This window comes from Pezoporus occidentalis, unplaced genomic scaffold (genome assembly GCF_034315485.1).
Source record: "Pezoporus occidentalis ecotype Australia unplaced genomic scaffold, CSIRO_AGI_Poc_V1 ctg10, whole genome shotgun sequence".
Classification (NCBI taxonomy): Eukaryota; Metazoa; Chordata; class Aves; order Psittaciformes; family Psittacidae; genus Pezoporus; species Pezoporus occidentalis.
In genome coordinates this window covers 10,941,555-10,960,981 of record NW_026912779.1, presented here as the reverse complement: position 1 = coordinate 10,960,981, position 19,427 = coordinate 10,941,555, and the positions used below count along the sequence as shown (strand labels likewise).

Genomic DNA, 19,427 nt, shown 5'->3' with positions numbered 1-19,427 from the left:
TCATTTAATTTATGTGGAACGTTCACCTCTCATCTGATCCTGCATTCAAGTTAAACAAATTTTAAAGACTCACAGATGCATACTGATCAAAGCTTCTGGTCCAGAAACAACTGAATACCACCAAGAAAGAAAAGGAAATTTCCCTCTGGTCAAACTGGCAGGGTCCATTTGGAGGGATTTTCTGCCTTTCTTTGTAGCTTAGGATATGAGTCACTTCCTTAAATCATCTGGGAATTTTATTTAACAAATTTCCTTCTATTCTAGGGCATAATTACTGACACTGTTGATTTTTCTGGCTCTCTTCTTGTGGTACATGGTTGTGCTTGTGGCTTTGGTCTTTTCCACAGAAGGCCTTTATTCTTCTCTTTAGGGTGCTCAGGCTCAGACTGCTGTCTGGGGAGGTTACAGGCAGTGTGTTTATTTCATACACTTACTCAAATCATTGATACATCAGCTGTGTAAGAGAAGATAATGATTAAATTACTTCCTCTAATTATAATATTTACAAAGTTGCCCTGAGAGTGATTAACACTTATGGTCAATGACTATCAAGTAAACACAGCTGGAATAGGAAATGATTCTCCATGGACTAACACCACACACTGGTGTGTATTCTGGGCCCCTGAAACTTAATGGCTACTGCCACATACAGGAAGAAATAATCCAGTTTGTCTGTTGCTTTACAACAAAGTATCTCACTGCTTTTACAGATTCATCCCTGCATCCTTGCAATGCAAAACACGTTATTCTACTCTGCGTGAAGGTGAAACATCTCTGCAAAACTGCCCTACCCTCCGGTTTCCTCACAGCTTCTCCTTCGGCCCTGCCAGTGCTGATACTAAGCTGAAATACAGAAAACAGCCACCAGGCGGCGAAAGGTAACTAACACAGCCTCATTAATAGCCACCTATTATTATATTCAGCTACTTTAACTGGATTCCTACCGTAACAGCAGCTTTATATTAACAATGTAATTTCCCCATGCTTCACAATAGCTTTGCTTATTAAATTAGTAGATGAATTATAATTACTTTTAAATGCATCTGAGGCATTTTTATTCCACAAGCCTACCTCAACCATTAAAAGTTCCACAAATAGCCTTGTTTTAAGCCTTCCTCAGCCAAACTACTGTGTGTTTAAATGGATGTTTAAACCTCTGTAGAAGCAAAGCTTTAATATTACACTTTGATCACTATTTTATTATTGTAATTTCCCAGCATGTTCTAACTACTGTACAGTGTAACTGCTGTACAGTGTTCAGTTCAGAGCTGCCAAAGGACGAATGGCAGACTTTGCACTTTATTTTAAAAGACATTATGCATTTTTAAAGACCTAATGTGCCTGTAGTTCTGACAATATTCACCAGTAAACAAGCATCAGAAAACAACAAAGTGTTTTAAAGCACGAAGCACACATATGTTATTATATCTAATCATTTTGTGGGTTTGCTGTAAATGTTTTTCTATGGGCTCAAACTGTTCTCTACTTTTGCTCCTTGGGAAAAGGTAAAAAAGATAGATCTTTTTAAAAATAGAGTATTTCCCTGTATGCCTTTTTGACAGTCTTTCTCTTCCTTTTTGATGGCATTAGCACAACCAACAAGCAAACAAAACTGTAAAAAGCCAGTTCAAGTAAAGCATGACTTGACTGGTGGTGCGCCTACAGGTTGCCTACGTACACACCTTCTCTGTGAAGCGTAGGCACATAGGAACGTCTTTTCCAGAAACAAACGGGTACCAAGCTACTCTTTGAACTCCGGCAGACCCTGATGCCTACAAGCGGAGTTTGGGGCGCGATGCACGCACCCCTCAGGGACCGCACCGGGACTAAGCGATGTGCACACTCTTTAAGTTGAAGGAACTTACCCTGCGGTCAGAAGGAGGCATAAAAGGTGGAATAGTGGTATGGCAGCCTGTTCCAGAGGTGGGTTTGGAGACAGGGCTGGGGAATCATACATATGGGATCACATTGCTCTCCCCTCCAACTTCAAACGGGTGAAACTCTGCAATAAACCATTTCCTATGCAGAAACATCAACCTAGCCCTCGGGACTTGGAAATCAACCCTTCCCACAGCGAGGACATAACCACGATCGTATTCACGGCAGAGAAGCTCCTCTGGGGCCGTTGCCCCGGTACTACCGGTACCACACTTGACCCGCGAAGCGCAGCCCCTCCACCTGTTCTCCTCCCGCACCTCCCGCGAGAAGGGATTCGCCCCAAGCTCCCTATTTCGATCCTGGATAGGTATTTTTTGTGTCACCGCCTGCTTTCAGCACCTCTCTGCGGGCAAACGCCCTCACGGCTCCGAACTCCCTCATGGGATCCCTGACAGGATCCCTAGCACCGAGCGCAGGGCATCACCTATCGCAACCTATATAACACCCCTGAAGGGTAAATAAAACAACAGAGCTACAAAAACCTGAAACCACCTTATTTTGCCTGCGCCAGGGCACAGAAAACTCCACAAACTGGCGCTACTCTCTTCCTCCCGAGCTCAACATGGCGACCGCAGCGTCCCCCCACGGCCTCGCCCAAGATGTCGACCCCACCACGGTGGAAGCGGCTTGCCAGCACTTAAGATGGCGGCGGCGCGGTTCCCCCGCTGTGTAACCCCACCCGGCGCGGGGCAGACACCGCCGCTCGGTAGTTTATTTATTTACTGAGCCGCTAAGGGAAGTGACGCCGCTCCGGAGGCGGCAGCGCGGTACGCGGCCTGCCGGGAGGCCAAGTGGGCGGTGGCGGGGCAGGAGGCGGTGGCCGCCGGGAGGGGGCCGGGCCGCAGCGACGCGGTTCCTGTCGCCGTGACATGGGTTCCCCCTCGATGGCGGTTGCCGCGGGAGGCCTCAGATAACCGGCCGGGTCCCCGTTCCCCTTCCCTCCCCCTCCTAGCCCGCCGCCATGCACGCCCGGGCTCCGCCGCCCCCTAAGCAGCCCGCAGGTAAGACCCGGTGCCGCCGCTGCCGTGTGGAGGAGGCGGCTCGTCTCCTCCAGGCCTGGCCGGGGAACGGGCACCCCTTGCCCCGCGGTGGCGGGTGGGGACCCCTTGGCGCTTCATCCCGGGGCCTGCAGCGGCCGGGGCCTGGTGGGGCACCGCGGTTTCCGACCTTCCCCTTCTATCCCCGGGGGAGGGCGGTGGGGCCGGGCCGCCCTGCCCGGCGGGAGGGCTGGGCAGGGGGGGTGAAGCCCCGCCGCTCTTCCCCTCACTGAGGCGCCTCTCTCGGTGCGTCCCGCCGCGGCTGGAGTGGGGGGCCCGGCCGCTGCAGGGCTGGCCTCGGGGACCGGCGGCTTTGTCCTTCGGCGGCCGGCCGCGGGGGTCGAGCGGGCGGGTTCCCGTAGCGGCTCCGGGAGGGGTGGCAGCCGGAGCCCCTCGGTTCTGTGGGGTTCAGTGAGGCCGCAGCTGGAGGAGAGGGCTCCGTGATGTGGTGCAAGAAGTTGAGCTGTCCTGTGTGTTTGCTTTTCCTAATAAGCGTATTTTTCTAAGGGGTGTGAAGCCTGTCAGTTGATAAATGCATCTGAAGATGACACACGGAACTGGAGTCATGATTTTATGTTTTTATAAGTAGTGCAGTTCTGAAATGGGGCAAAGTTGCTGAAATGCTTTTTAAGTCCTGACGCTTCAGTTTGCTATTGTGAGTGGCTACCTGATGAACCAAAACGTTCATTTTCCTTAAAGACAGTTCCTTAAACCAAGGGTTAAACCTTGGGATTCCCTCACAGTGTCTGTAGGTTGGCTTCTTGATGGTGTCAGCCCTTTCCTTCCAGCTTCAGCACAGAAATTGAAATCAGAAGTCTGCTCCTTTTAAAGCAAACATCTGTTCATAAATGTAATGAATAGAAGTGGCAGCATTGACAAGAACTGTAGTGAATTGGTCATATAAGTTTTGTTTTCATGAATGTTTTGCCTGAAGTGTGATGTGCTTCATCAGAACTATTTTTTTCCAGCTGTTGAGTCCATGGTAAAGTGAGTTTGATGGATGCTGCTTTTTAACTGCTCTCATCTTTGGAGATTGAACAAAATTAAGAGTATTTCATCTTTGTTTTATTCTCTGGACAAATGAACCAGACTTGGAAAACCAATTAGCCCACTTTAAGAATAAAAATGTTAGGTTGTGTTGTTGGCGTACACTATGCATGGTCACACAGGCAACACGGAGGTAGCAGCTCCTCATGATGAAGTTGGAGCTGTACCTTGACGAATATAACAGTAATTGGGAGAGCCAGGAGAGGAGATGGAGTACCTGTGGCTACTGATAAATTGTGGGTTTTTTTCAAACATATTGCTGAAAATAAATAGCATAAATTTGAGGATATGGTAATTTAAATGTAAAAGTATGAATTAGCACTGTAATAAAGCGACTTCAGGAAAGGCAGTGTGGCTATGGTGTTCCCGTTCCACATACTGTTTGCGTAAAGTACATGTTGGGTGACCTTCTAAGGTCATGTGAAAGTATGACCTCTTCTTTTTACTTCCTTAATTTGTTTATAAGCAAGCAGTTGAAGGAGCTTGGCCTCGGCAGATCCGTTTGTGCTGTCTGATTCTTATTTTTTAATTTTATTCTTATTTTGGCTTTATTTTTTTTGTTTGCTTACACCATGGCACTGGAATGGGCTGCCCAGGGAGGCTGTGAATGCTCCATCCCTGGTGGTGTTCAAGGCCAGGTTGGACAGAGCCTTGGGTGACATGGCTTACTGTGAGGTGTCCCTGCCATGGCAGGGGGGTTGGAACTAACTGATCTTAAGGTCCTTTCCAACCATAACTGTTCCATGATTCCATGGTTTCACTTCACAAAGGATTTAATAGTCTATAAAATTCAGAGTTATACCCACTGAATTCTGTGTGTGCTGCATGTTTCTGTTGGTGAAGACAGCATGTGAACTTACTTATACTTGGAATTTTCTTTAGTAACTTACTAAGTTAATGTAAGCATTTTAACACCCTGAGTACATAAAATGATATCCTGAAACTTTCAGTACTTTGAGAAGACTTGCCTTTCACAGTGGAAATAATAGAGCAGCCTTCACTCAACTCTTTGCCCTTTCCTCTTGAAATATTCATAGAGCTCTCCTTGCAGGTATCTAGTGTATTAGTTGGAAACCCAGTGGTAAAGAAGCTGATGCTGGATCTGGTTGTTCTCACTATACTCAGCAGCATAATATTCTTTCAGATACTCATCTTTTTTGACAAAATGCTCAATCCTTTCTGTGCTATTGTACTGTTTGACAGTTTAAGCTACATCTTTGTGAGCATTTCAGTGCGATGACATGCTAACCCTTTCATGGGGATTCAAAATACTCATAACTTCTCTGGATAGTTCCCTTAAGAGAAGTGTCTTAGATCCCACTCATTGCTGGGCTTCACAGTTTTGTCTGTTAATTTTATTTTTCCTTTGTGCAGAAACCACAGTGTAAGCAGCTCTTATGCACACAAAAAAAGGCCCTGAAATGTGCCTTATTTGAAAACTGACAGTCTCGTTTCCAGTGTACTCTCTTCCATGCTAATGCCTATAGCAATTAAAGTTTTGGATTGATGCTGCGAGGAATGTTTCTGCATTGATACCAGTTGCAAGGTGATGTAATGAGTCTGCTTCTGTATAGCAAATAATTTGGGGTTTTGAAGCCCAAGAGTGCTGTTTTGCAAGAACCACAGGAAAGGCAAAACTTGTCTTTGCTTTAATATGTTTGAAAGTAGGTGCCAGGGGGAAGGAAATGTGAAACTTGAAGTTCATATGTCTCTTGGAAAGTGGTGGAGAATAAATGTTGTTATTTGGAGTATTAGGTGTCCTTCTTGTATTGTGTTTATTATGAGATGTCTGTAGGTGGGATAAATGATGAATAATGTAAGCCTGTTCTTGCTCTGTGCTTAGCTTGCTTCAGGCAGGCTGCTTGGGGGTTTTGCTTTTTCCCCTCACTTGTTCTCTGCATGTTGAAGAAAAATACTTGTTCACTTAGAAACAAGAAGTTTGCAGTAATGGAAGGAGGACCTATGGTTGTTCTCCCTATGCAACTGTTTCCTCTGCCAGTCTGTGGGAGAACCTTTCGCGTAAGAGTGCACCTCTGAGTGTTTGTAATCTGCTCTTTACTGTAGTCTGTGTGAAGTTTGAAGGGTTTATGTGTGATGAAGAACATATTGCTCTCTAAATAAATCTCTGAGAACAGTTGACCTTAAGTAATCTAGTTCTAATACTTTCTAATCCAGCATCTTTTTGTCTTAATTTAGAACAGGTTCCCAGCTAACATGTTTGAGGGTACTGTCCAGAAATAGGTTTTCTCACTGAGTTGAACACTCTTTCAAAAGGAATTTAAGAAACGATAAGAAAGAAAACATCCCAGTTATGTGTTACTTTCGACATCTGTCTTTACACATTGCATGGATGTGTGCTGTACATTGGACACAAATATTGTGTTCCCACAGAGACAGATTTTAAACCTGATTGACTTTCCCAGCCAGTTGTGTTTGCCTAGATGAATTAAAAACACGCTTGTTCTTGCAGCATTTTTTCCCACTGTTTACAAATTTAGGTACAGACAATGTCTTTATCTGCAGCTGTTAAAGCAAGTCAGCAGATTTTGAGTTGAAAGATTAAATTTTAATTTTATTTTTTTTTTACTTATAGTAACTATAAAAATAACCTGATCTTTTGGGTTTGGACAAGTGATGCTATTCTTGGTTTAAAAAATTGTTTTGTGAACTAACACATTTAGATTCATATTTTTCAAATGTTTCTCTGGTTCCACAGCTAAGCCAAAATGCAGTAGGGAGAAGGTTGGATGCAAGGCTATGTTGGATGGGGCTTTAAGCAACCTGGTCTAGTGGAAGGTGTCCCTGCCCATGGTAGGTGGCTTGGAAGCAGGTGATCTCTAAGGTCTCTTCTAATCCAAACCATTCTATGATAAATGAAACAGCACATGTACTGAAAATTGTTTGATTCCTTCCTCATATAATCTAATAAGGAAGATGTCTATATCCCAGATCTGTTTGAATTTCATGTTTGTGCCACCTAACTTGGTCTTCCTGTATTGTCAGCAATAAGAGGAAGAAGAGCACTGTCAAAGGTTTGAATCTTGCATAAGCTGGATCCTCTGAGGATGTCTGGTGTTTACTGCCAGCCTGGGGAGGTCAGGAGGACAGGAAGAATGAGCTGCCTGAGACAAGTACCTGAATCCTGAAGGCAGTCTCTTGAGTTTGGTTTCTTTAATGTTCATTTTACATACAACACCTTTTAATAGAAGGTGTCTAGCTCTAGCACATTTGGTGTTTGTTGAAACTACAGTAATGTACAGTGGTATTGATTAATTCCAAGTGTTGGATAATGAGAAATAAGGCTTAGATACATTTCCTTTACTGGAACTGGAGAACACTGTTTTCCTCAACTCATATGTCCAAGCAAGAATAGAAAGTGAAGCTCGTGCTTTGGGTAATGGACCTTCTGTCTGTAACAGCATTACCTTCAAAATCAAAAACATTGATTTCTTGGAGGCTTTATGAAGGAAACATTTTCTTGCTGTATTTTGTTTTATTCCAAAAATAAAAGTAAGCTTATTAAACCAGTTTAAGAACATATTGACTTCAGCCTGGACAGTGACTCTGTCTAGAGCGGTTTGGGGTTGTAGAAATGCTATTTTAACAGACAGGCGCTCCTCATTTACAGTGCCCCTTCTAGAAATAAGTTCTGAGATGCAGAAAGACTGTAAATCCATTTTCCATTGTTCATAAGCCAATGAAAAAAAGTTATATAGAAGAGGACAGCATTTTCTGCTGGAAGCCAACATTTTGCTGTACTGAGAATTCTAAATCTGGTCCTCACTGTGGTATTTTTGGTATGTACTTGAGGAATTCCCTTGCAGTAGAAGAGTTAAATGTTCCTGGAAAAATCAGATGCTAGCAGCTAATGACTTAAATCAGTCTCCTTGCCACTGCAAGACTTTTACTGTAGGGCATTTCAGTAGCATTGTAGCTTCTGTCATGGAGATCTTGATCATGCCATTTCTGATTATCTTGTTTTCTTTATGCTCTAAGTGATGGGTTGCTTAACTCAGCTTTGCTTACAGAGTAATCCACAGCTGAGAGGTTATCCATTGTTTTACTAATGTTCATCTGAAGTTAAAGGGAACGTTCTGCTGCACAAGAAGTTTCTTCTTTTGAATTTACATGCCTCCTGTATTTTTTGAGAGATACTCTTTGTGCCCTCCCAGGTTTTTAGGTCTTATATAAGAGCCAGACATGCCATTTCAAGGCTGCCTTAGAAGACACATAGAGAAGGAGCTATTTATACCTGCTTTTGTGTAATCACATTGTTCTCTGTGCTACCATGTCTTTGTTAGAATGTTACTATTATTCTACAAAAGGTAATGAACGAGGATGTGATGCCTGTGTGAGGAAAGCAGTTATTGTTCCCTATTTACTGAAATTAAATAAGATAACCTGGTTTGACAGTAAATGCTTTAGAAACCTGGTTAGTGACTTGAGATAGAATGGTATACATGTCGTTGCAAATCCTTGCCCTATCAGAAGTTAAGTCAACTACTACTTTTTATCTTTTTCAGCATTAGTTATTTCTGCTTTCTCTCTTCTTCTAAGTGTTTTAAATTAACCTGAGTTACATTCTTAAATGGTTTAAACCAAGAGCTGCAATAACATAACTGAATCTTACCGATTACAATCAGCAGGTTGGGTTTTTTTCTTTAAAGTAAAATGTCAATATATACTTGTAAGTGTATTCGTGAATTACATTTATAGTATGACTTCAACAGTTAATAATAATGAAAATTGTGAATTTCCTTCATAATGAATATTGAAGTATAAAGAAACACATGGAAGCAAGAATTTAAGCAGTGTTTTCAGCTTTAAAAAATAAGTAGGCTGAAGAAAATGGCATCTGAAACAGACACAATTCTTTAACAGTTTTTTCCTGAAGAATCTCGAGCAACTGTGTGTCATAAGGAATTGATGTAAATCCATCATCAGTCTAATATTAAACTATTGTGATCTGAAAAATTAGCTGACACTTTGTCAACATAAATCCATGATTGTAGCTAAAATAATTCAGTTTAAACACGAACACTTAAACTCTGTCAGATTCTACACTTCAGGGGGTAAGGTCTGCTGCCATAAACCTGGGCTGTTGTGTATTATGAATCATAGAAGTAGCTGCTTTATTATGTGTAAATAAAAACTGTTGAAAATTCCTCCCAAGGAAGAATCCTTACTATGTGCTGTGTTCAGACAAATTGGCGAGTTCTATTTGCTTAAAATTAGCGTGTTTCAAGAGTGTTTAAATTTAATAAATGTCAAAGTTGCATGTTAAATTCATAGCTGACTTCTAAATTTGGGAGTCAATTCCCTCAAAAATCTGGAGAAGATAAATAATCTGCATATTGGTTATAGATTTGTGCAAATTCTCCTTTGAGTTAAATCACAGCTTGGGTTAATTACTTGAAAAACCGGGCTTACAAACTTATATAGCCTAGTGCTTGGAGCAAAGAGTATGTCTGAGTAGGGTATAAGACCCCATTTGAGATGCCAGACAAAGCACGGATTAAGTAAAAGAACTAATAGACAAAGTTGTTCTGTCAAGACTTGTGGGTTTTCATAATCTTAATCTTCCAGTAGATGATAATGAATTAGGTTCAGTAGTATATGGTTGGCGGATAGAACAATTTTGGGAGTCAAGAAAGGGGATCATAATGAAATTCTTTCTGAAGAAACTATATTAAGGCAAAAAATTCCCATGTTCTTATGCTGCAAGTAGAATTGGGATTATGCCCTATTTAAAAAAAAAAAAAAGAATTATCACTAATCAGTTAGTCAAGAGGAGGGGGAATTCTTGAATGACTTTTCCTTCTGTTACACTTTTGAGTATGGTATTCTTTTGAGTAACCAGCAGTTAAATGGTGTTAACATAACAATCTTACACTCGTATACAATACAGATTCATACATTTTGGAGCTCTTCAACTTTTAAAATACAGCTGTAACATCATTGGTAATAGATGCCATTTAACAAAATGTATACAAGTTAATATACAGTTGATTATGTAGTTGGTTCTTGTGGGTTAAACTGATTAAACATGTCGTAGACCATCAAACCTGTGATCAGATTTTTAAATGCACAGTTAATGTTCCTTGTAGATCCTGTTTTGGCAAGTGTTATTGAAACATTTCTGGAGCAGAGCATTGTGCTACTGGACTACTGCTGTGTAAATGATCCCTGTGATGTTTTAAAAGTGCTTTGAAATGAAAAATTGAAGGAAGTTTCTTCTTTTTTTGTGGCCAAAGTTGCAGGAGAGAAAATTTTTAAGTGGTCAGAGATCTTCCTACATATTTGATGGGGCTTTGGGGGCTTCAGCGCCCATGCAGTCTCTTCACATTATCTTTGTCCTCTGTTTGTCCCTGCTGTTCTTGTTCCTTGCCTCCCTTTTTTATGTTAAGTGCAAAGAAAAGGAGTCTTGTGAGTAAATTCCATTTGACTGTGATGCTTGCTGCTCTCATTCAGTTTGCTTTCTGAATGCTGCATATTGGGGTTGTTTTTTTAGGGCATCCTTGCTTATAAGGATTTTTCTCAACTCTATTATGATTTGGTTTTAGCTAATGCTAAGATAATACAGTAAATGGTTAAAAAAAGTTGTTAGAGTTGCTAGGATGGATAATATATGGATTTATGTCCAGTGTTGATAAGAATTAATTCTTAACCTGCATTTCTTGTCGTGGAGCTGTTACTAATGCAGAACGGAATGTGATATTTCAAATGACTCAAGTGAAAACCAAGTTCCACAAGCCTATAAATCTGAAAAGACTAGACTTAAAAATAAAACACGTGATTTTGGTGAAACATACAGACAAATTTTCTTTTTAATAGGAAAGTTCAGAAGCTTTCTTTTGAGGCTTTGGGTTCGTAGTGTTAGCATATTAGTTTAAGTAATATTGGCCACATCAGGAGTACTGTCTCCAGTTCCAGGCTCCTCAGTACAAGACAGACAAGGAGCTATTGGAGAGGGCTCAGCAGAGCCTGCAAGGATGATCAGGGCTCTGGAGCATCTCTCTTATGAGCAGAGATTGCAGGAGCTGGGCCTGCTTGGTCTGGAGAAGACTGAGAGGGCATCTCATTTAATGCATATAAGTATCTCGAAGGCTGATGCCAAGAGGATGGTGCCAGGCTCTTTTCAGTGATGCCCAGTGACAGGATAAGGAGCAATGGCCATAAACTAAAATATGAGGCGCTCCACCTCAACATGAGGAAGAACTTCTTTCCATTGAGGGTAGCAGAGCACTGGAACAGGCTGCCCAGGGAGGTTGTGGAGTCTTCCCTCTCTGGAGACATTCAGAATGCTCGTGGACACATTCCTGTGTAAGCTGCTCTGGGTGGCCAAGCCTTGGCAGGGGGGTGGACTAGAGGTCCTTTCCAACTGTGATTCTGTATAATGCATGAGTTAGGAGGCTCATCAGCATCCTCTTGCATCTAATTCCTATCCATAAAGCTGTGGTAATCTAGATAGGCCGCTGAGCTGGCAGTGCTTCTTAGCCAAGCAAATAGTTGCAGCTGATCAAAGAACTTTCCAAGACTTTAGAAAACTTTAGGCTGTGGGAGTACAATGTGGATTTGTGTTATTACTGAACCAGCAAAACTACTTTGTCACTGTCTGTGTGGAGGGCTGTAGGTTTATATGCTTGCCAGTTGGAAATAAATTTGAGGTTGCTTCTATCTTTGCTTTTCCCTCCCTTTCTCATGACTTCTTATCAATACAGATAAGGTTTCTGGGAAAGAGAAGGCTGGTCTACCTAGGTTTAGTCTCCTTTTTCCATGACTATAATTACTTGTATGACTTGATTATTCTGTTTCAAAAGAAGACATTTCTGATTCGTATCTGTATTTTATATATGCATTTATACCATATGTATTCACTTTGGTGTTAAACTTGGATCTTTATTACTCGTACTGCACTGAAAGCTTCAGAAATGGGTCTTGTGGACTTCAGAAATCTGGGTTTCAAAATCAAATGTGTTAGCTTTCTAGCTCTAACTTGTGTCAGCACACAAGCATTTGACTTTCTCAAGCATGTAATGTTTTACAGGCTACATATTAGAGAGTAATTGGAGTATATAGTATTTGACTTTCTGCTTCTCTGGGTTTAGTTATATGGCTTTTTCTTTCCAATGTAAACCAACATGCTGTAAATCAACATAATAAAATATTTTCTTTTTAAATGGCTTTGGACATGTTTTAAAGGGATTGTACCTCTCTGCTTAATAAATAATAAAACACTTAATCATATGATTAAATTGTTGTTGAGGTTGCAGTGGCTTCAATCATAGTACTTTGTCTATGTACATAGTACTTGGTGGGATAAGCAGTGCAAGGAGCTGCTTATCCTACCCTTCCTAGAAGCCAATCGGCATTTTTTTTAGTAGGATTCCCATCTTCACCTTCCTTTTTTCCAGCTATTTCATTGTTTCTGTTCAGCCTTCTGTTTCTTCTGGGATGATAAAGACTTATATCCAGTCTTGAAATAGATATATATATATACACACACATATATGTATATGTATATATATATAATATATACACAAATATGTATATATATATAATATACTTGAAATAATGCTGAGGGGTTTTTTTGTTTGATTCAAGAACTAGTTTCTTGCTTTTATGGTCTCTTCAGCTTTTGTCACATGGGATAACATGATAAATATTATGTTGACTAAATTTTCCAAGTAGGTGTAACAACTTTTGTTAAATTTCAGAGGTTTAACAATAAGTTTATGCTGTTGTCTCCTGAGATTCAAGTAGAGACTTGTGAAAGCAGGTTTAGTTACATGGGATGATTATTTTTTTTATATAACCAAATGAGACCACTCCTTTTTATTAAAAAGAACCCCAATATATCCTTTCCTTTTTCCAGGAATTGGAGGGGGGGGAGTGAGTCCCATCTCAACTGGTGCAGTTTTTTCTGTCCTTTCTCCTAAATGTGTGTTACTAAAGAGCTACTGATTCATGATGCTAGGAGTCATGAATTCCAGCCGTAATACCATTTACTGTTTAACCAGCTCCCCTGTAGCTTTAAATAGTGCTATCACCAAGATATGGTGCCTTGAGATGAGCACAGCTCATATATACCAATATCTACCTAACCAGTCTGTCTTCTACAAAAGAATGAAACCAGCACTTCCACCTACGAGGGCTTATCTTTATGTATAGCATATGGATCTTTGTCTGCAGTAAAACATTCAGAAAGCAGTTGTAGTTTGGATATACTGTGTATTTAATCTTAGTGTTGATGGCTGACCACAGTAGGTCTTGGAAATTTGGATATAAGAAAGGAATAGTTGCTCTGATACTTACAAAGAAGAAACGCTATTATTGTATTTGCTGGATTGAAAGCCCAGAGGCTTGGAAGCTAAACAGGTTGGAGTAATCTGTATGTGAACACAAAGTCGTGCTCTATAGACATCTCTGAAACGATCTTTACATGAGTGTGTACATTCAACAGCAATTGCTAGACCTTAATGTAAAAGGGAGAGTGCACTGGAGAGATGAGACCTCTGAGATGAGAGGGAAGGTCTTCTCTCAAATACTTTATTAAGCAGCTGCTGCTGAGTAAGCCTATGTGGGAGCCTGTTGACAACTTATTCTTTATTCTAAACAAAATTCCTTTTCAGCCTTCTTCAGTCTGCATGGGTTGTTACAAATTACTTCATGGTTTCATCTGATAAGCATGATGTTCTTTTATAACTGCAAAATACCTTCCCTAGCAAATACCAAGAGTTGTTTGGCTCAAGTGCTGGGATATGTTGTGCAGAGCTTCATTTGTTGTTGTTACACTCTTTATGTACTGTCATTTAGGTGCGTGTACAAAGTTGTTTGATAAAGATGCTGAAGTTAAGGTTCATGTTTTATCTGTGTGTCAGCACTAGTATTGAAAGTCTGCACTTATTCTGGTGGTTAGAAATTCATATATTTACTAACATGTATAGGTTGTTTCCACTCTTTCTGTAGATAATGCTTGGTATGTTACGCCTTGTATTCATGACAAGTATCTTTCGAAATGGAAGGAGATTGGTCATAGCTCTCCCTTTAAGGGCCTCTTACGATATGAACTAGTAAGGTGATATGTGTACAGTTGTGAACCTATAACAATCTAGTTGTTGTTTCATTAATTACACACAATATGGAAAAAAAAACATCAAGATCACTCCTTAGGAAGGAAGGCTTTCTATCCATACCTTGCTTGTTACTGTAATGGTTTGCAGATGGAGTTCTTAATCTGTTTCTATCTAGGCCATGGAAATAAGTCCATTTTTTTCCTTCCTGTGATTTAGTGATTTGTGTTTAAATATTTTATGGATAATCTTGCTCCTTTCTGCTTTTGAGAAGAAGCTTTGATGAAGTTTGTTTTGCTCTAGGCTTTGCTGGTGCTTATTCCCAACTGGCAGTTTATAAGACAAAAGCAGGCTGGTGGCAACAGCTGTGGAGACAGCATGTTGGCTTGCAGCTATTAAATCCAAAGAACAGGGACACCATGAATTGGTAGAAAGAAACCTAAACAGTAGAGCAGCCTATCATAGCTAATGATTATAACAGCAGTTCCTCTTTCCATTCATTCACAGTCTCAAAGCTTAAGGAAATATCTTTCAAAGTCTTTGGTGCTACTGAAGGTGCTTTGTGTACATGAATGTTGTGACATAGTCTGTCGAGTGTCGTAGTTTCTGTCACACAGGAAGCTGTGCACACAAATGAGCATGGCAGAAGACGGACCAGGGTCGTTGGGTATTTTATGAATTGCTTGTGATGGGAGGTAGAGAACCGGTGGGTTAAAACTGAACTTAATTGTCTGTGGTGCACAATGGCTCAAGGCAAATGTGGTTTGTGTTCTGGCATTTTGGCACTGTCTGCTGAGGATATGATCATGTAGTAGCTTACAAGAGATGTGAACTGTCCCCAGTAGATTCTCTGTGACTTCTAAAACAAAAGAATTGGTTAGAAAATGGGTTTGGGGAATGTTCCTTTCTCATATCTAATATGGACATTGACATATGTACACTTGTAAACAGAAACATGAAGCAGTAGAATTAAAAAAATATGAATGACAAAAGCTAGCCAAATTCTAATATACTTCTTTTTCTCACTGTTATAGAAATATATTAACTTGAAGTGGAACTAAACGATGGAACCAGATATTATTCGAATGTACTCCTCATCCCCTCCACCACTAGACAATGGAGCTGATGATGATGATGAAGATGAATTTGGAGGATTTTCTGGTGTAAGCACTGCTGGAGTAGCTTTTCCTGATTTTGATACACCAGACTACGGTCATCCAAAGGAAGAGTTTATACCCACAAATCATTTCATCCCACTTCATGATTATTCTGACAATGTAGCTAGCATTGCAACTTTCACATCTGTTAAAAATGTTAAAGACTGTGTTACAGAGCTTCCTACTCTTACTAAGGAACTTTCTGATATGCCAGCTACTAATACCAGCAAAGAAAAATCCAAGTTTAGAACTTCAGGTACTGCTTTGGAAGATGTAAGTAAAAGAGGGGAACAGAGAGACAACACTGGGAAACCAGAGGGCTTTTCTTCTGGTATAGCAGTTGAGAGTCAGGATGAGCAAATAGATGCTTGTAATGGTGAGAAAATTCCATGTCTAGAGATTCTAACAAACGGATTTGCAGCATCAGACCCTGCAAATCCTCAGGGAACAGAAGATCTAGACAGTATTGGTGACTCAAAGGGACTGAAAACTGTTAGCACCCATAGTACTGAGCAAACTTTGAACTCAATGCCTAGCTCAGGTGAAGACTTTGCAGATTTTGCTTCATTCTCAAGCAAAAAGCCACTCCATTTAGAGGGAACAGGAACTACAATATGCAGCGTTCTTCATGAAAGAGACTCTCTGAGCATTCAGGAGAACAACAGAATAAACAGAGTAACTCATGTTGAAGAAGTTTGCATTTCAGAAATTAGTTGTGAACAGGGTCCCTCAGCACTGGAAGATAATGAATTTGCAGTTTCTACTAAATCTCTGGTAACTGGAAGTTCAATATGCACTACTGAAAATGGAGAACGCAGTGGAAGGAGAAGACAACATGTCACAGAGAATGGCAAAGATCTTACTAGGCCTGATGACTCTTCAGGAACAGAGTGCATTACGGTTGATAAGATCCAAAGCCTAAGCTGTGATCTTGCAGGAGAAAAATTGGGTGATTCTGAAGATCTTAAGAATGGTGGAAGTAGTACTGAAGTAGTAGCTTGCAGTGACACACATGATGATGATGATTTTGGTGATTTTGGCTCAGTCAGCAGTGCATCTCCCACCTTCAGTAATGCCCAAGAATCAGTAAATGCTCTAGATCTAGAAGGACCTTCCAAACAGCCCGCACATATTGGTGAAACTAATGATGAATTTGGTGAATTCAGGGACACAAGTACTGTTTCTCAGCAGCCAGCAAGGTTGGATCATGCTGAACTAAATCAGACTGCTGACACTTTAGAATGTGATACTACCAGTAAAACTTCTGGCTTAGACTTCCAGCATACTACTGAGGTAGAAAATGGTGATGACAGTGAATTTGGAGACTTTGATTCAGTGCCAAAACCTCAAGATGAGGCTGTTCAGGACTGTGACGACTTTGCGGACTTTAGTTCAGCAGGTTGTAACCAGGCTACAGACTGGAATGCTTTTGGAGATGAACAAAATGACAGTTGTTCTTGGGCTGCCTTTGGAGATGAGCAAGCTGGTGAATCTCATCACAGAAAAGAGACGTGGCAGTCACATAGGACAGATGCATCTGCCAGGATCGATGGTCCAGCATTACACAAGACTGATAGTTTTGCTTTAGTGTCTTCCCAAGGAACTACCAGTAAGCAATTTCAAGAGCCAGCACCTTCAGTTCAGGTAAGGCTGTTCTTGATTTCATTCAGTCCTGTTCTCTTGTGCATACCTTTCTTCCTGGTTCCTGCTTCTGCATGCAGCAAGTGTTTGAGTAGTCCTTGTTTGTCTTGTGGGAGAGATTTAATTTGGTGGGTGAAATGGACTGGTATGAAATAGTGCACTGTGTTTGCATTCTCTGTCTTATGCACTGTTACTTCCTGGAGAAGAGTGGGGAATGCTGGAACTTGTATGCATTTGTCTTGGTGATTACATGTGGTCCTTTACATAAACTGATCAAAGGAATAAGCCATCATAAGCCTTTCAGAGCCTGGGATAGTTCTTCCTTTGCATTTATAGTTTATTGCCTTTTGAGGGGACACTGGTGTTGCCTTTTCATAAAACGGTGGTGTGACTGGAAGATGAAATTACTGATTCCCAAGATTTTTCATCACCATTTTCTTATGTTTTAAAAATCTGATTAAAAATGATGATTTGTAAATAGCTGCACTTATTTGCTTAGGGTAGAGAGCGGAATAAAACATGACCTATGGAGTTCTGTCCCTGGTATTCCAACTCCTGGGAAGTTAATAATTTAAAAGATACTTAAAAATAAGTCTCTGCTGTACATTATAGCAATATCACAAATATAGGAATTGGTAACTTGTTAAAGCTGCTGGTATTTCAAGGAGGGTAAGGTAGGTAGGTTTCTCCCATTCACCCCCCCCACCAGGTTTTCCGACGTAATTGCTAAGTATGTATTAATTCTTTTCACCAGTTATCTTTGAGGTCTGTGCCTGTTCATGCATAGATCATTTTTTACAAGGTATTTAATATTAGTTTTACAAAACTCAGAACAACAATTTGAGTTTTAAATTCCCTTCAATATTTCCTTTCAATCACGTCATCCCATGTGAGTAGTTTAGGGTATGCTCTGTCTGTCTGAAGCGTGCGGCAACACCAGCCATAAAGGCTGTTAGTGGTAATGTGTGTCTGAAAGGTTTGGATCTTCTCTGGAAATAAAAGGAAATGAGGCAAGTCCTTTTTTCCAGGACCTCGTGTAGGCTTGGTGACATTCCTGCCTCTTCCTGTTTCCTACCAGTGACAAGTGAAATGGCTTTTCAGAAGAAGGTTGTGCCAGCTGGAGCTTTGCAAGCATCAGCAAATGGAATGCAGTGTTTGAGGACTTAGCACTGATTTCTTGCCACGTTAAAAGGTGTGAGCCTTAGCTCCTGACAATTCCTGCTTGCAGGTTTGTGCAGTGAGTGACACACTGAATTTCAGAGTGGCTTCATGAGCCCAAGAAAGGCTCACAAGTGAACCTGCAGGTGGATTTCTGTGTCTATGCAAAACCTTACTCATCCTCACCTGAATGCGTGGGTCCATTTCTCAAGTTGAAGGCACAAATCTGTTGTTACCTATTCTGTTGGTCATTCATCTGTAGAACTAGAGAGTACAAAGGTCATTAGTGCAGTTGCCACTTGAAAGCCTGTCCAGAACCTGAGAAAGAAATGGGATGAGGAGATAATTTCAGTCAGTCATCCATTTTTCTAGTTACTCATGATATTAAGGGAGAGTCTGAAGATTTCACACACTTACAACTGTCCATAATTTCATGATAGAGTTTCAATAGAAAACACTTTTCAACGTAAATATTTATAAAAGCAGAACCTTCAGAGGTTCTGTAATTTATTTCTTTTTCCACCTCCCTGAGTTTTCATTAACAATAGATAAAAGCCAAGTTGCAGAGAAAGCTCTTCCATGGTCTGCCATGAAGTCTCACAGTACTTTGGTTAGATTGCAAAGCATGTTTTAAGACTTAAATATTTTTTCATTCCTTTCCTTTATACTTCAGCCAGTTGTCATTGTTTGACTACAAGGTGAGGTTCTGCTTCCCTTGCCACTTAGGAAGTGCAAGTTGGAGAACGTTTTACACAAATGAGCTGTAGAGGAAGTTGAGCTGGATGTGTTTTCTCTGTTGCAATAGTTCCCTTGCAATGAAAGTTAGTTGCTACATTTTTTTCCTGTTAACTCTTAAAACAATAGTTACACATTTTCAAAGCATAATTTTTATTCAGTAAGTGCTTTAAGTTTTGGAAGGATCTATTGAACCTTTTTTATGTTTTAAAAAATGTTTTGTTTTAATCTTAAGTAGTGATCCTGGTTTGCTTCTGTTGAGCCACACAATTAGAAGCATTGAGATTAGTTGAGTCAACATAAAGTACCAGGCCTATCTGCTGGCTTAAGTGCAGAGCCTTAGTAAAACTAAACTCAGATTTTGATTGGCTTCCTTATTTTATGAGAGTGTCACCGAGGTCAAACCCCAAAATACAGCTTCTTAAAGAATTTGCTGATCTTCTGTTTCCCACAGATTATTCTGGAGAGGTGCGATGCAAAAGCAGAAACCCTTGCATGTAAAATAAAGGTAGAGATTGGTAAGAGAACAGAGGTATTTTTACCCTAACCAGAGAATGATGGGGAGCAGTATATCACTTGCATCAATGTAGTGCTGCCAGGTCTAAAAACCACATGCTATAGCAACTTAAAGGGAGCAGGCG

The 19,427-nt window shown here is 40.7% G+C and overlaps 1 protein-coding gene and 1 long non-coding RNA gene across 5 annotated transcripts in view; one reads left to right on the top strand and one right to left on the bottom strand.

The window, feature by feature from the left end:
• Nucleotides 1-218: 218 nt before the first annotated feature.
• LOC134160105 (uncharacterized) lies at nt 219-2,633 on the bottom strand. Its single transcript, XR_009963440.1, has 2 exons — nt 2,421-2,633; nt 219-454 (listed from the first exon to the last, which is right to left on the bottom strand). It is a non-coding gene; the product is annotated as an uncharacterized LOC134160105 (long non-coding RNA).
• A 99-nt stretch (nt 2,634-2,732) lies between these two features.
• The window catches only part of AFTPH (aftiphilin), a 48,731-nt gene continuing 32,036 nt past the window's right edge, over nt 2,733-19,427 (top strand). For 2 of the 4 annotated variants that reach the window (XM_062611545.1, XM_062611534.1), the window contains exons 1-2: nt 2,736-2,939; nt 15,130-16,896. In XM_062611545.1, the coding sequence (XP_062467529.1) occupies nt 15,160-16,896 (1,737 nt within the window). In that variant the 5' untranslated portion in view covers nt 2,736-2,939; nt 15,130-15,159. Of the gene's footprint in view, nt 2,940-15,129; nt 16,897-19,427 lie in introns of all 4 variants that reach the window. The other 2 variants (XM_062611554.1, XR_009963398.1) reach the window with 2 other exon arrangements.